This window comes from Salminus brasiliensis, chromosome 11 (assembly GCF_030463535.1).
Source record: "Salminus brasiliensis chromosome 11, fSalBra1.hap2, whole genome shotgun sequence".
Lineage (NCBI taxonomy): Eukaryota > Metazoa > Chordata > Actinopteri > Characiformes > Bryconidae > Salminus > Salminus brasiliensis.
In genome coordinates this window covers 804,938-818,749 of record NC_132888.1, presented here as the reverse complement: position 1 = coordinate 818,749, position 13,812 = coordinate 804,938, and the positions used below count along the sequence as shown (strand labels likewise).

Here is a 13,812-nt window from a genome sequence, read left to right as displayed (position 1 = left end):
TGTTTTTAAAATGATTCATAAATAAATAAATAAATAAATAAACCCAGTCACCTCTTCTTCTTTCTCATTATCCGCTTCCTCTCGGCTCTCGGCTGCTCTCTGGGGGCGGGAGAGGTCAAGGGTTTCCCAGAGGTGCCAGTGCGCCCCGTCCAGCCCGAGCTTGCCCCGTCGTTGAAGTATCTCCAGTATCTCAGAATCACCCGCACCTGGACAGAGGACAGCAGCACCCCCCTGCCACCCCTCCCTCACCAGCACAGCCAGCAGCAGCTCCGCCAGGCCAGAAGGGGGCACACGTGTTGTCATCTGCAGGTGGTATTGGTTCTGAATACAAAGAACACATACATACACACACACACACACAGCACAGGTTATTTAGAAAGTTTTAATAATAAAAAATTATGAGTCATATTACTCCTGGGCTCCCCCTACAGTTGGGGAGTGTAATTCTTTGAGCGCCCCCTCATGGACAGCTGTTCACGTGCATTTCTGGACAGTGTGAGAGCTGCAGAAGCTTGATCTGAAGGTGGAGCAGCATGTGGGCTGAGGTGGTAGAGTAACACTACAGGATTTTACAGTAATATGACTCTATGGGTTCTGCAGCGTTACACAGCAGCAGTTCTGGAGAGAGGTTCTCCTCCTGCAGCTCCACCACCAAACCTCCATAGTGCAGTAGCAGCAGCAGCGCTCCGGCCCGGAGTGGGAATGACGGAGACGCCCTTCTCCCTGTTCCAGTCAGTGGAGCATCAGTATGGTCCTGAAGCTGCTGAGTTATGTTCTTTCAGTGCACAAGTTTATTTTTGTTGTAAGAAAGATAAGTAAGCAAGTAAAACAAAAGAAATTGGTTGATGTTCACAAGAATTTGCAAAATGTAGAACAAATGTTTACACCTAAAACACATAAATACGCACAAATCTTGCAAATGGTGCCCAGTATGCTCAATAACTAAGCTTAAACTGAATCAGCTGGTACTCATTTTTAATAAGCATTAGTTTTTTTTAATGCATTAAAAATGTCCAGTCAGGAGAATCGGCCAGTGTTTTTTTATTATTTATGTGAAAATTGTCAATTGTCACCCCTCCCAGTATGACCAAAACCACTTCCTATACAACTCAGACTCCTCCTGGTAAACCCAAACCCCTCCCAAAAACCAAAACTCATTCCATTAGAACCAAAACCCATTTCAGTGCAACAAGACCCCTCCCTGTACAACTTGGACTCCTCCCACTACAACCAAACTCCCTCCTGACACAATCAAAACTCCTCCTAATACAACCCAAACTCCTCCCAAAATCAAAACCCCTCCCAATACTACCTAAACTCCTCCCAAAAACCAAAACTCCTCCCTGTACAACAAAAAACCCTCCCTGTACAACTCAGCCTACTCCCACTATAATCAAACCCCCTCCCAATACACCCAAAACTCCTCCCACTACAATCAAAACTCCTCCCACTACAACCAGAACACCAGTAATAATTGCTGTGCAAAGAGCAAATTTGCATATTCCATCCCACACAGCAATCGGATGTCAGTCTGACTAACTGGAGACGCATTCGACTGCCCAGTGTAAACACATGAAGCTAAAATCTGACAGTATACAGTCCAGATCCCAGTCACAGGAAGTGAGCAGGTCTAAATGTTATGCAGTTCTGGTTCTAAAATCTGATTGGTTCAACATAAAATCTGACTGGTTGAGCCACAATCAAAGCTGCTACTGAGATATGACCACACTTCACATCAACTGAATTCTGTATCATACTGTAATAATCACTCTGCTGTTAATATGAATATTTATCCTGTGTGTTGATTAGCAGTCCTAGTGTACTGCTGATGAACTGCATCAGTACGTCAGTAGTTTATTATTATTACATGTAAAATTGAGGAAACTCTGGGTTGGTTTTGGATGTTTTGATTACTGTACAATTGTTTACATGATATTATGAATATTATAATGAATATTGATATTGATATGATATTGATTTCTTCATGTTATTATAAAATGTGGAAAATATTGAAATAAGAAAGTTTTAAGTGGTACGTAGCAAACACACACACACACACACACAAAGCAAGGTCTTATTTACACACATCAAAATGCTGTATGTAAAATAATGACGTCCCTGAGCTGGGGCTCTGTGCAGTATTCCCTGGTGGACCGTGCGCGTGAAGAAAGGTGGAGGAATCTGGGTAAACACATTTCTCACCACAGAGGTTTCTCACAGGTGAAGCAGAGAGATGGTTTATTTTGTTAAAGCTGAACTCAAACTGCCCTTGTCCTCTGGGGAGCACCCTGATTATGCACACTCAGCAGTAAAGGAGTCAAACACAGAGAGGCTGGGACACATTTGAGCGAGAAGCTCCAGGAGAAAGATCCATCAGCTCCAGCCTCGGACTGAAACAAACAGGCTGAGACTGATAAACACAGGCGGTTTCAGCATGAAGCAGCGCGCTAAACGGGATGGCCTACCCGTCACGTCCAGACCCGATTTTAAAGGCTCTTTATGATGAGAGTTGACAGGAGGGTGTGGATGAGTATGCTGCGTATGTATGTGTGTATGTATGTGTGTGTGTGAGGGAGAGCGTTTGAACCTGGCAGGGGGCCGTGAACAGACAGCGTGGGGCAGAATCAGAGCAGTATGTGTGTCCCTGTGTGACTGGAATAGCATCATCGCCCAGCAAGTGTCTGACACATCTCATTGTTTCTTTCTGCATATGCACCTGCTACACCTGCTGCACCTGCTGCATCCGCTGCACCTGAGCCTTTCACCCAGACAGATTTTGGGAGTAGAGGAGAACAGCATTCTGACACTCTATTGAAGATCAAAGCTTCAAAATGTTGCAAGAAAAGCCAAACAAGAAACCCAACAACTAATATCTGGAACCAACTGTCCAAGTTCTGTCCAACTGCAGCGCAGCTAAATCCTATCTGAACCCAACACAATTTCATAAGAACCCAACATACTTCCGTCTGATCCCGACTGTAGCCTGAGACAATTATATCTGATCCCGACTGTAGCCTGAGACAATTATATCTGATCCCGACTGTAGCCTGAGACAATTCCATTAGAACCCTACACAATTCTGTCTGATCCCGACTGTAGCCTGATACAATTATATCTGATCCCGACTGTAGCCTGAGACAATTCCATTAGAACCCTACACAATTCTGTCTGATCCCGACTGTAGCCTGATACAATTATATCTGATCCCGACTGTAGCCTGAGACAATTCCATTAGAACCCTACACAATTATATCTGATCCCGACTGTAGCCTGAGACAATTCCATTAGAACCCTACACAATTCCGTCTGATCCTGTCTGTAGGATCGATCTAATCACAATTGAAGTGACACCAACCCATCTAAACTTAACTAAAGCCCAAGACAATTTGCTCTGAACCTGACAAAATTCCCTTTGATCCCGCCTGAAGTCAGACACAGTGTAATCTAATCCCCACACAATTTGGTCTAACTACAAATTCAGTCTGATCTTGACTGCAGCCTAAAGACATCTGTCTGAATCAGATTAAAACTGTTTAATGTGATAAAAGTAAGAATGGAGAACAGAGTAGAAAACTACATTAACGTTGCCTCACCAGGAAACACTTTGGGCAGTTAGGGCAGTGGTGCTCAGCAGTTAGAGCGCCAGGATAACGATAACAGGGTTGTGGGTTCGATTCCCGGGCTCGGCAAGCTGCCACTGTTGGGCCCTTGAGCAAGGCCCTTTACCCTCTCTGCTCCCCGGGCGCTGGAGTTGGCTGCCCACCGCTCTGGGTGTGTGTGTGTGTACTCACTGCCCCTAACACATGTGTGTGGGTGAGTGTGTGTTCACTACCAGATGGGTTAAATGCGGAGGACACATTTCGCTGTACACTGTACAGTGACAAAAACAAGCACCTTTAGAATCAGTGGATTTTCACCAAAAAATCAAAGATTTTAAGCTTCAGTACATCAACGTTTGAAGGTCAGCGAATCAGAACAGTTTGCTCTTCACTTTTACTTCCACACTTTATTTGTGTTTGAGCTTCTGTGCTGAAACAAACCTGGGTGAAGATGGAGAAATGAAGAAGAAGGAGATGAGAAGTGGACTGAAGGTGTGCAGGGATGTTGGTGTGTACGTCGGGGGCTTAACACCAGTGTGCAGCATGCAGGCGAGCTAGCATGAGCTTATCTTTTATTTACTAGAACATTCAAACAGCGGCAGCTGAAAACAAGCTTGTGGAGAACAACAAAAAAAGCTGAAAGAAGCGAAGAAGCGAAGGAGCTAAGAAGTGAAGGAGCCCTGTAGTCTTATGGATTTTCTCCTCTGAAATTTCTCCTCCAACCCAAGCTGCTCCAGTAATGCTTAAACCTGTGAGTTCAGGAATGAACACTTCCAGTATTCGACAGAGAGAGAGAGAGAGAGAGAGAGAGAGAGAGAGAGAGAGGGCACGTTAAACAGGCCTTTGAATTACTGCCTTACGACGGGATGCGCTTGTAGTGGTTGATGGGGATTTGCCAATTCTGTCAGAGCCAGAAATAAACGTGCATTTACATTTCAGCTGAGGAAACGGCTCAGTAGTGGAGGGCAATGAATGCCACCGGGTTACATTTCATTAACGTCTAATACCCAACCCACCGCATGCATGGTTTTGCATGATTATAAGTAATTGGGTTGTTGCATGTCTTGCCACCAAATAAATTGCAAATGCACTGCAATCGAATGTGCACCATTTATCTGGCGTCCTCACAAAGTGGAGGGAGGCTGAGCCATGACTGAGCCATTAGAGGCTGTAACGGAGCTGTGCAGGCATGAGCTACTCTTCCCCCGTAAAATAACAGTGTTTATCTGCACATAACAGCCAGTCGCATCGTAACGCCATCCCCCTGCGGATCGCCCTCCAGATAGGCAAACGCCCTGCGAAATACAACCCTGTTAGTCATATCGTAATTACAAAATTATAGACTGCTTATTTTATACAACACGCCATGTTTTAGCCCACCAAACCAGAGCCCCGGTTCTATGATGCTGGCGTTGGAGAACCGATGACTCAGCGTTTAAGACACTAGAAGGGACACTAATCGGCGCTGGGAGAAGCCGTCAGATTTACAGCGCAGACAGAAAGTATTTCCTTATCTAGGAGATGAAGATTATTTAATGACTTTGCCACCTTTTCTCCTGCACAGTCCGGAGGCGGTAAATATAAATCCCTGTGACGTTAATGTAACTCCAGCCAGTGTCTCTCTGGCTTGTTTAATGACTTAACTTTAACTTCCCAAGACTTTTAAAGGCATCCACTAACCAGAGAGATCCATTCAAGTGACAGTTCAGCTGAAAACTTCCACACTTTCTCTCTGAAAGCAAATGTAGTCAATCAGACAAGTTCTCTTCTTTAGATGTACCCTGGACCCGCAAAGCTAATGTTGCAAACAAGTAATGGAAGCTTACAGCCCATCAGTTAGCATAGTGCTAACTAATCTGATGCAAACCTTCATTACAGATTAGAATTACTAATACATTATTGCCTTGCTGAGAAATCCAGCTCAAGAAGTTGGAGATGGTTTCAGAAGGTTTTGACTGGTCTTTGATGGTCAAGGTGGTTGAAAAGCTGGTCATCCAGGTGAAAACATGCCCTATACTGGTTGGCAAGATTAATTCTTGATCAGCATAGCATTTGCTTTCATTTGGATTTGATGGTTTAGCTGGTCTGTCAATTTGAACAAGCTGGATGTCAGACTGGGCTTACTTGTTAACCAGCTTTATACAGATGGTTGACTAGTTTGCTAGTCACCTGATCTTTCCCAACGACGACCGTGAACAAGCCACAGCCTGACGAGCTGATTAAGCTCTGAGAGCGCTGATCTCTTGGGGTGTCCAAACTTTTGCAAATGTCCATTAAAATTGTACAAAACTGAAATAAAACACTGATCCTGATTAAAATGTTGACGAGAATGTTCATCTTTAACTTCCTGACTTTTGGAGATCAGATCAGCTTCCACTCAAGGGGTGCCTAAACTTTTGCATCCCACTGTATACACATGCATGTAAAGTATGTATATGTATGTTCATTCTCTTACATGCGAGTCATGTGTGAGATTTTTGATATTTACAGATGGTATTAAAGCCGAAGTTACGCTAATTTGCCAGTGAGGTTTCTGACAGTGGATGCCTCACTGTTATCTAGAACGTGGAGTGAAGAACATAGCAAAGCTAAACGCAGTAGGGCCTTGAGGTCTGTCTGTACTTTGCTCTATTGAGGAATGAGTTCCAATGGGCCAGTTTCTTCCAGCTCCTCTCTCTGTGTTGTTATATAAACTGCAGCGTCTGAACGACAGCATGAGTGGTATTAGTGTTCTCCTCCAAGCGCGAGAGTCTGGAAACTGGCTGCAGTCTGAGAAGACTTAAGCATCCAAGGCTTACAATCGCTCCTCCATGTTCTTAGAATGGTGTCATTACAGGTGGAGTGGTCTACTAGCAAACTGCAGGGAAAACGGGCACTTGAGGATAATGACGGTTCAAGAACGCTAGAAAATACAGGGGAAAGAGTTACATCCCTTTACTGAAGCAGTCCAAAGAGAAAGCTCCACACAGAGCAAACAGTACTGTGAAAAAGTGTTAGTCCCCCTGTGTAAATCTGCTCAGTTAAACACTAATATTAGAATAAACACTAGTAATATCACTCCTACAGAAAGTGGTGGTGGTACTCCATCACTGTGTTCATCATTAGAACATCTCCAAAGTTCTCCTCATGGAGTCTAGTATTATTTATACACTATATGTCCAAATGTTTGTGGACACACTTTCTAATAAATGCATTCAGCTAACAGTTGAAATTGCACCCATTACAGCACTGAGCTGTGGAGGTGTGATGGTTGTGTTCAAACCAGTACTTTTGGGATGAGTTGGGGATCATCATCCAACATCCTGACCTGACCAATGCTCCTGTTGCTGAATGCAATCAAATCCTTACAGCAATGCTGCTTCAGAATCTAGTAGAAAGTCTTCTTCTCTGGACAGTAGAGACAGTTACTCCAACAGAAGCAGGATCAGCTCTTTTAATCCCCCTGATTTCAGAAGAAGCACTGAATGAGCAGGTGTCCCAATACTTTTGTCCATGTGGTATAGTTCTCCTATCAACACCTGGTTTAGTGGTAAATCAGGGCTTAATGATGGTGAATCAGGTGAGCTGCTGCTGCTGCTGCTGATGGAGTTGAACACATCCTCCATGCTGTGCTGGCTGGACTGGGGGGCGTCCAGGAGAACCCTGGAGGAACCGAGCTCTGTTCTTCAGACTAGTTCACCGACAAAATCTCACAACTTTCTTCAGTACGTTTCTTCTTTTTACTGGATTTATGTTCACCTGATTTATCTGTTCTGAGGAGATCTGGAGCTTCTACAGTAGAACCCTCTCACTGCTGAGAGACGGGGGTAGAGTGATGGGGTGAGGAGAGTAAAACCTCAGTACTGTGTATTTATCTTCAGATGAGGAACAGTGTGGAGGAAAAGCGCTTCAGTACTGTCAATAACAGATTTCCAGTTGAGGTTGGTTGTACTCAACGCAGTTCACATTATGTTCTGTAGCATCATCTCCGCTCATCCGTGTTCATGTCATTTACGATAAGCCTGCCTCTGCAAATTTCACACTTTCAAACAAACTTTCCTATCAATGTGAGCGCTCTGCATCCAGAGCCAAACACCCGGCCCCAGGCTGACGCGGCTTTAAGCATCAGATAAACCCCCACACCACCTCGCCCTACATCCCACAGCTCTGCCAGTCCCCCACACTGACGGCTTTAAAGGAGCAGTTCAGCTAAAAAACAAATCAGCATGATTGATCTCTGATCCCGATTCAGTTGATCGGCCAAGTCATGTTCTGTATCCGGCGTGAGCTTCTTCAGTTTACAGCAGGAGATGCTAGGCTAACCCTGCTAACAAACACTGAAGTTAGACTGTCACCAGTTTAAGCAGGACCTAATCAGAAGTGGCCACAAAGTGGGAGCACAAGGCAGGTGTTTCTGATAAAGTGGCCAGTGTGGTGGCACAAGGTGAGTGTTTCTGATAGAGAATCCGGCAATGAACTACAAGGTTGGTGTTTCTAATAAAGTGGTCAGTGAGTGGAAGCAGAAAGTCTGGGTTTCTAATTAAGTGGCCAGTGATTCATTAAACCTAAAGCATTGCGTTGAAATGTAGGACACTGAAGCAGAACTAGGGCAGTACGTCAGAGCTGCAGGACTTCACCCAGAAACGCTAACGCGGCTCTACGCTGGGCCAGTTAGCGTTATGCTAATAAGAGCGTGCTAGCTGATCTCCGCTAGCTTTCATCTGTATTTTTTTAAGCCAGGTTTGCATTTCTGCCTGACATGCTTCTATATCTCATCATATTTTATGTGTGGAAACTGCATGAAGCAGTTTTTGTAAATAACAGCAGATGTAGAACATTCAGCACTGCTAATACGCTACATGGCCAAAAGTATTGGGACACCTGCTCGTTCATTGTTTCTTCTAAAATCAACACTATTGAAAATATTTTCTTCTGCTTCTGTTGGTGTAACTGTCTCTACTGTCCAGAGAAGAAGACTAGATTCTGGAGGAGCTTTGCTGTTTGATTGATTGCATTCAGTGACAAACACGTTAGTGAGTTCAGGATGTTGGATGGATAATCACATCACCCCTCCTTATCATCCCTAACTCCCCAACTCATCCCAAAAGTACTGGATGGAGCTCCTCCACCATCATTCCAGAGAACACAGTTCTTCCACTGTTCCACAGCTCCTCAATGCTGGGGGACTCTATTTAGGTTCATGTTGATCTGCTCCAGAGTGTCCTATTCTATTGGCAGTACTTCTTCTCTACAGGGACTAGACAAGCTGTGTGTGCATTTGCACATCTGTGTCAGTAATGGTGCAACTCAATGTAGCTGAATGCCTTCATTAGTAGGGGTGTCCACAAACATTTGGACATGTAGTGTATATGCTGTTGAGTCAGTTAATTCAGATGAGTGTAAGTGTTCATGTGTCTTTTCAGGCCCTATTAAGTCGGTTTGGTTCATTAAAGCAGCTGATTGGGTTCAGTGCGGAGCGGGGAACCTTTAGCCTGAGTGCGTTCTCCGAGCTTAATGACCTACATATGTTATTAGATGTTACACGACGACACTCTGACCTGCTATTAGTCTTGATAACATTTCCAAAATCCTATTTGCCCCACAGAGACCCAAAACCCCACACCGCAGAAATGTCACATTATGGGGAGCGAACGGAACGGCCACGTAGATCCATCACACCGCGGCCCGGAACACACCGTGGTAATGAAGCGTCTGGGGGCTTTCAAACCCCAACATTTCTTTTACACTTCATAATAGGAGCGATCGCTCACATTAGGAGGGGAGCACGGATACTGTGGCTGAGGCACTCCCACCGCGTGATGGAGTAATATTGGAAAATGAACGCCATTCGGGGACACGGGACGTTATGGATGGAGTGATTTAGCAAACGACGCTGCCCCAAATGCAGCTGCCTTAAACATTCATGGGTTCGGGTGAAGGGGGTCTGGGACAGAGTCTGAGAATATAAATATAAAAAATCACAAAAAAAGTTTGAACCAGACTTTAATGCATTTTTAGAAAAAAGCCACATCAGGGAAACCCGAATTCTGCTCACTTTTTATAAATGTGAATCTGGCCATGGTTCTTTACACTGTTTCAGAGTTTCCTGATTAATGGACCAATAGGAATGCTCCTAAATGACTCAAATGAATAAAATCTTTAACATTGACTTCCACTGAATATTAAGGAGGCTTTTTGAACATACATGGTCTCCACATGACAGTGATAGTTTAGCCCATTTAAAGCAGCAAAAACACCATTTTAATGTCCTGTTTTTATGACAGGGAACTGCCCAGACACCTTTACATGCATCCTTCTATTCTATTCAGTCTAGCCCCGCCTATTCTCAAGTTTCAGCTCAAGAGGATTTTTGAATTAGTCACAATACAAGGCAGCCAATTAGAACAGAGGTATTTTACATATCAGTATCAGACAAATGAAGTAAAGAGCCCGAGGCCTCTCATATATTTATGTAAATTAAAGATCCCATATCTTACATTGATCAAACATTTTTTTTTTCAATTGAATGTGATTCATAATTCATGTTCATGAGGTCACGTTCTATGAACTTGTCTGTATCTCCCCTCTCTCTCTCTCTCTCTCTCTATATATATATATATATATATATATATATATATATATATATATATATATATATATATATATATATATATATATATATATATATATGTGTGTGTAGATAGATAGATAGATAAACAGTTTCTATATTTTAGCATTTCAGTTTCCTATTTTAACATACTGGAAACAATGTAACTATAAATGCCAGTATTTCTGAACAAGCAATTTTTGTATGTTGGTTACGCTGGTAAATTCAGTTATAATTGTAATTATGTAATTATAAAATGTGCAGAAGTGTGTCTCTATACACTCAACCTCAACTAGTCATTTTACCAAGGGTGCCAACACTTATGCACAAGACTGTGTGTATATAAACAAGCTCTGTCCAGAGTTATGCTGCATTCTCGCACAAGCAGTCTGGGCTCCTTGTAAGGGCGGGGCTAAACTACTTGTTTAATATATTTAATAATATAAGTTTCGTGACGTCACAAACCTGCTGAACTGAAGCCTGGTCTGGAAATTCAAAGTGTGTCAAAGAGACAAATCTTATATTTCTAGAATGGAGGAGGTTGTGATTTTTAAAGGATAAAGAGAACTTAGGAAAAAATTAACATGTAAAAATTAATTAAGAAATTCTTAGGCCCATAAACCCACACATAAGTCATAAGTGGACCCCAGGGAAATAAATTAGATGAATGTTGGATATTAGCAATAAAATTAAATTCAGAAACAATAGATTTTTGAAGAAAGGGAAATGCACCTGCTTCTGAATTCTATACATCATTTATTTCCTAGTTAAAAGCCTTTCCTCAATGGAGGAAAGTTTTCACAAAGTATTTATGTGATTCATTTTTTAAATGGAGCAAAGAAGGGTCAGCAGGCGGAGCAGATCAAATCTGAGAAGAGGAAACCACATCACAAACTGTGAACGGATAACATTGATAATGATAATGATAACGCCATTAGCCACAATAGTAATAAAGCCATTAGAAATGAATTAACGTTCCCCCAAAAAGGAGGCTAATGACTTTGACTTTTCTTGAAAGAGATGGTAATTATACCTCCTGTACATCAAAACAGCCCCCAACTCCACACACACTCCGTAATTACCTCGCCTAGACACACTGATAAGAAACGGCTGATAGTAACTTTTTTCTGTTAAACAATTAAGACCATCTGAATGCTATCAGCAGCTGGAGGCTGGGGGTGAGGGGCGGGGGGGTGCCAAGATTAACCGGACCCTCAGTGCCCCTTGGCACCACCAACAAAATCAATGAGCTAAAGAGAAGCGATAACAAAGCATCCCAGTGTTAAATCTTCACCATGAGCACTTTTAGAAGCACTGTGTAAAACAGCAGTGTGTCCAGAAACGCTACGCTGGACAGTGGTCATTAAATAAACAGACAGTGTCCAACTAATCTGATAAAACACTGAGAAAGTCATTAACGTTGAGGGGCATTTTTTTGTCGGTCCTGTGGTGCTGCACTTAATCAGACTTTCGCTCGCTCAGAAATGTGGGTAAACAGTGAGGTCAGACAGATCCGGTCTAAAGAGAACCAAAGAACTAAAATCCCCTTCATTAAAGCGAGGGTTTAGTAAAAACTGGGCTTTCTGCACTTTTGGTGTCTTAAGCATAATTCTTTCATTTTACACTGCAGCTATGAGGCTAATGCAGCTAACGGAAGCCACATTATACGGATGTGGGTCCATGTGTCCTAAAATGTGGCATGCAGCATTTGGTCAGGATGTGAGCTGAGCATTTGGGCCTGAATTCCTTCAAATATAAAGAACCTTTACATCAAGTTAAGGTTTAAGGGGGATTACAAACATGATTATTTATGGTGGTTCTTCTATGGAATTGCTTCTAGAAGCATTTAAAGAATGTTTATTAAAAAAAAAAAACAGGCACATCCAACAAGAATAAGGTTAATTGTACACTTTAAAAATAAAAGTGAGAACACCTCCAGCTGCTGCTTTGGACACAGGTGAATCAGGAGTGTACTGTAGATGTGATGGTGGGTCATTAGGAGTGTACTGTAGATGTGATGGCGGGTCAGTCAGGAGTGTACTGTAGATGTGATGGCGGGTCATTAGGAGTGTACTGTAGATGTGATGGCGGGTCAGTCAGGAGTGTACTGTAGATGTGATGGCGGGTCATTAGGAGTGTACTGTAGATGTGATGGCGGGTCAGTCAGGAGTGTACTGTAGATGTGATGGCGGGTCAGTCAGGAGTGTACTGTAGATGTGATGGTGGGTCATTAGGAGTGTACTGTAGATGTGATGGTGGGTCCGGAGCGTACTGTAGATGTGATGGTGGGTCCGGAGCGTACTGTAGATGTGATGGTGGGTCAGGAGCGTACCGTAGATGTGATGGTGGGTCATTAGGAGTGTACTGTAGATGTGATGGTGGGTCCGGAGTGTACTGTAGATGTGATGGTGGGTCAGTCAGGAGTGTACTGTAGATGTGATGGTGGGTCAGGAGTGTACTGTAGATGTGATGGTGGGTCAGGAGTGTACTGTAGATGTGATGGTGAGTCAGGAGCGTACTGTAGATGTGATGGTGGTCAGGAGCGTACTGTAGATGTGATGGTGGGTCAGGAGTGTACTGTAGATGTGATGGTGGGTCAGGAGTGTACTGTAGATGTGATGGTGAGTCAGGAGTGTACTGTAGATGTGATGGTGGGTCAGGAGAGTACTGTAGATGTGATGGTGGGTCAGGAGTGTACTGTAGATGTGATGGTGGGTCCGGAGCGTACTGTAGATGTGATGGTGGGTCAGAAGTGTTCTGTAGATGTGATGGTGGGTGAAGAACATTTTTTGCTGTACTTTAAATGAAACATGTTATAAGAACGTTGTCTGATTAAACACCGTCGATAAAACTGATATTAATTGTAAGTGCTAAACTGAAGAGTTGCGGATGCAGTGACGTGGTCCTCGTTAGGAGAGATGTGAGTAAGCAATGAGATGAGTCAGATCTGAGGAGGCCCAAGCGGAAGAACGCTGAAACATGCTAAAATTCTCCACCACTGAGGCTCTGCACCGCCCGCCCTGCTCCACACAGCTGCTTACTATGCAAAGCCACACTCCAAATGTTGATTGATAGCATTTGAAATGTGTAAAAGGACATCACATGCAGAGTGCTCTCTCCAAGCTCTTTCCAAGCTCTCACCGAGGGGGGGTGGGGGGGGGGGTCTTCATGGAAATGTTCGGTCTGATGTGAAGAATGGGGAGGAAAATGTCGAGCGCTGTGAGAAACTATGTTTTGGGAGATGAAATCTGCCACCTTAAATCTAGTTACAGGTTTCCAATACCTCCGAATTAGGAGACTGTAAGAGTATTATATGACTGCTCAACATTTTTAGGGACATTTTCACTTGTTTTAGGATTATAGCAAGTGTATCGAACCTCCAGTGGAGGGTCATTTTGCTTGTTTTAAGAAATTAATGTTTAAATTAGTGATTAAAGCCATTTAAACAGATCATTTACATGTTCACCAAATTCTTGATTTTCTCCATTACATTTATTCCCCAGCCATGGCCAGTGAGGAAGCACAGGGTAGGGGTGTTTCTAATAAAGTGGCCAGTGAGTGGAAGCACAGGGTAGGGGTGTTTCTAATAAAGTGGCCAGTGAGTGGAAGCACAGGGTAGGGGTGTTT

The 13,812-nt window shown here is 43.3% G+C and overlaps 1 protein-coding gene across 1 annotated transcript in view; it reads right to left on the bottom strand.

Annotated features, from left to right (window-relative positions):
- The window catches only part of grin3ba (glutamate receptor, ionotropic, N-methyl-D-aspartate 3Ba), a 112,180-nt gene that overhangs the window by 64,419 nt on the left and 33,949 nt on the right, over positions 1-13,812 (bottom strand). The window contains 1 exon segment of the mRNA XM_072691395.1: positions 52-321. Coding sequence (XP_072547496.1) covers positions 52-321 — 270 coding nt within the window.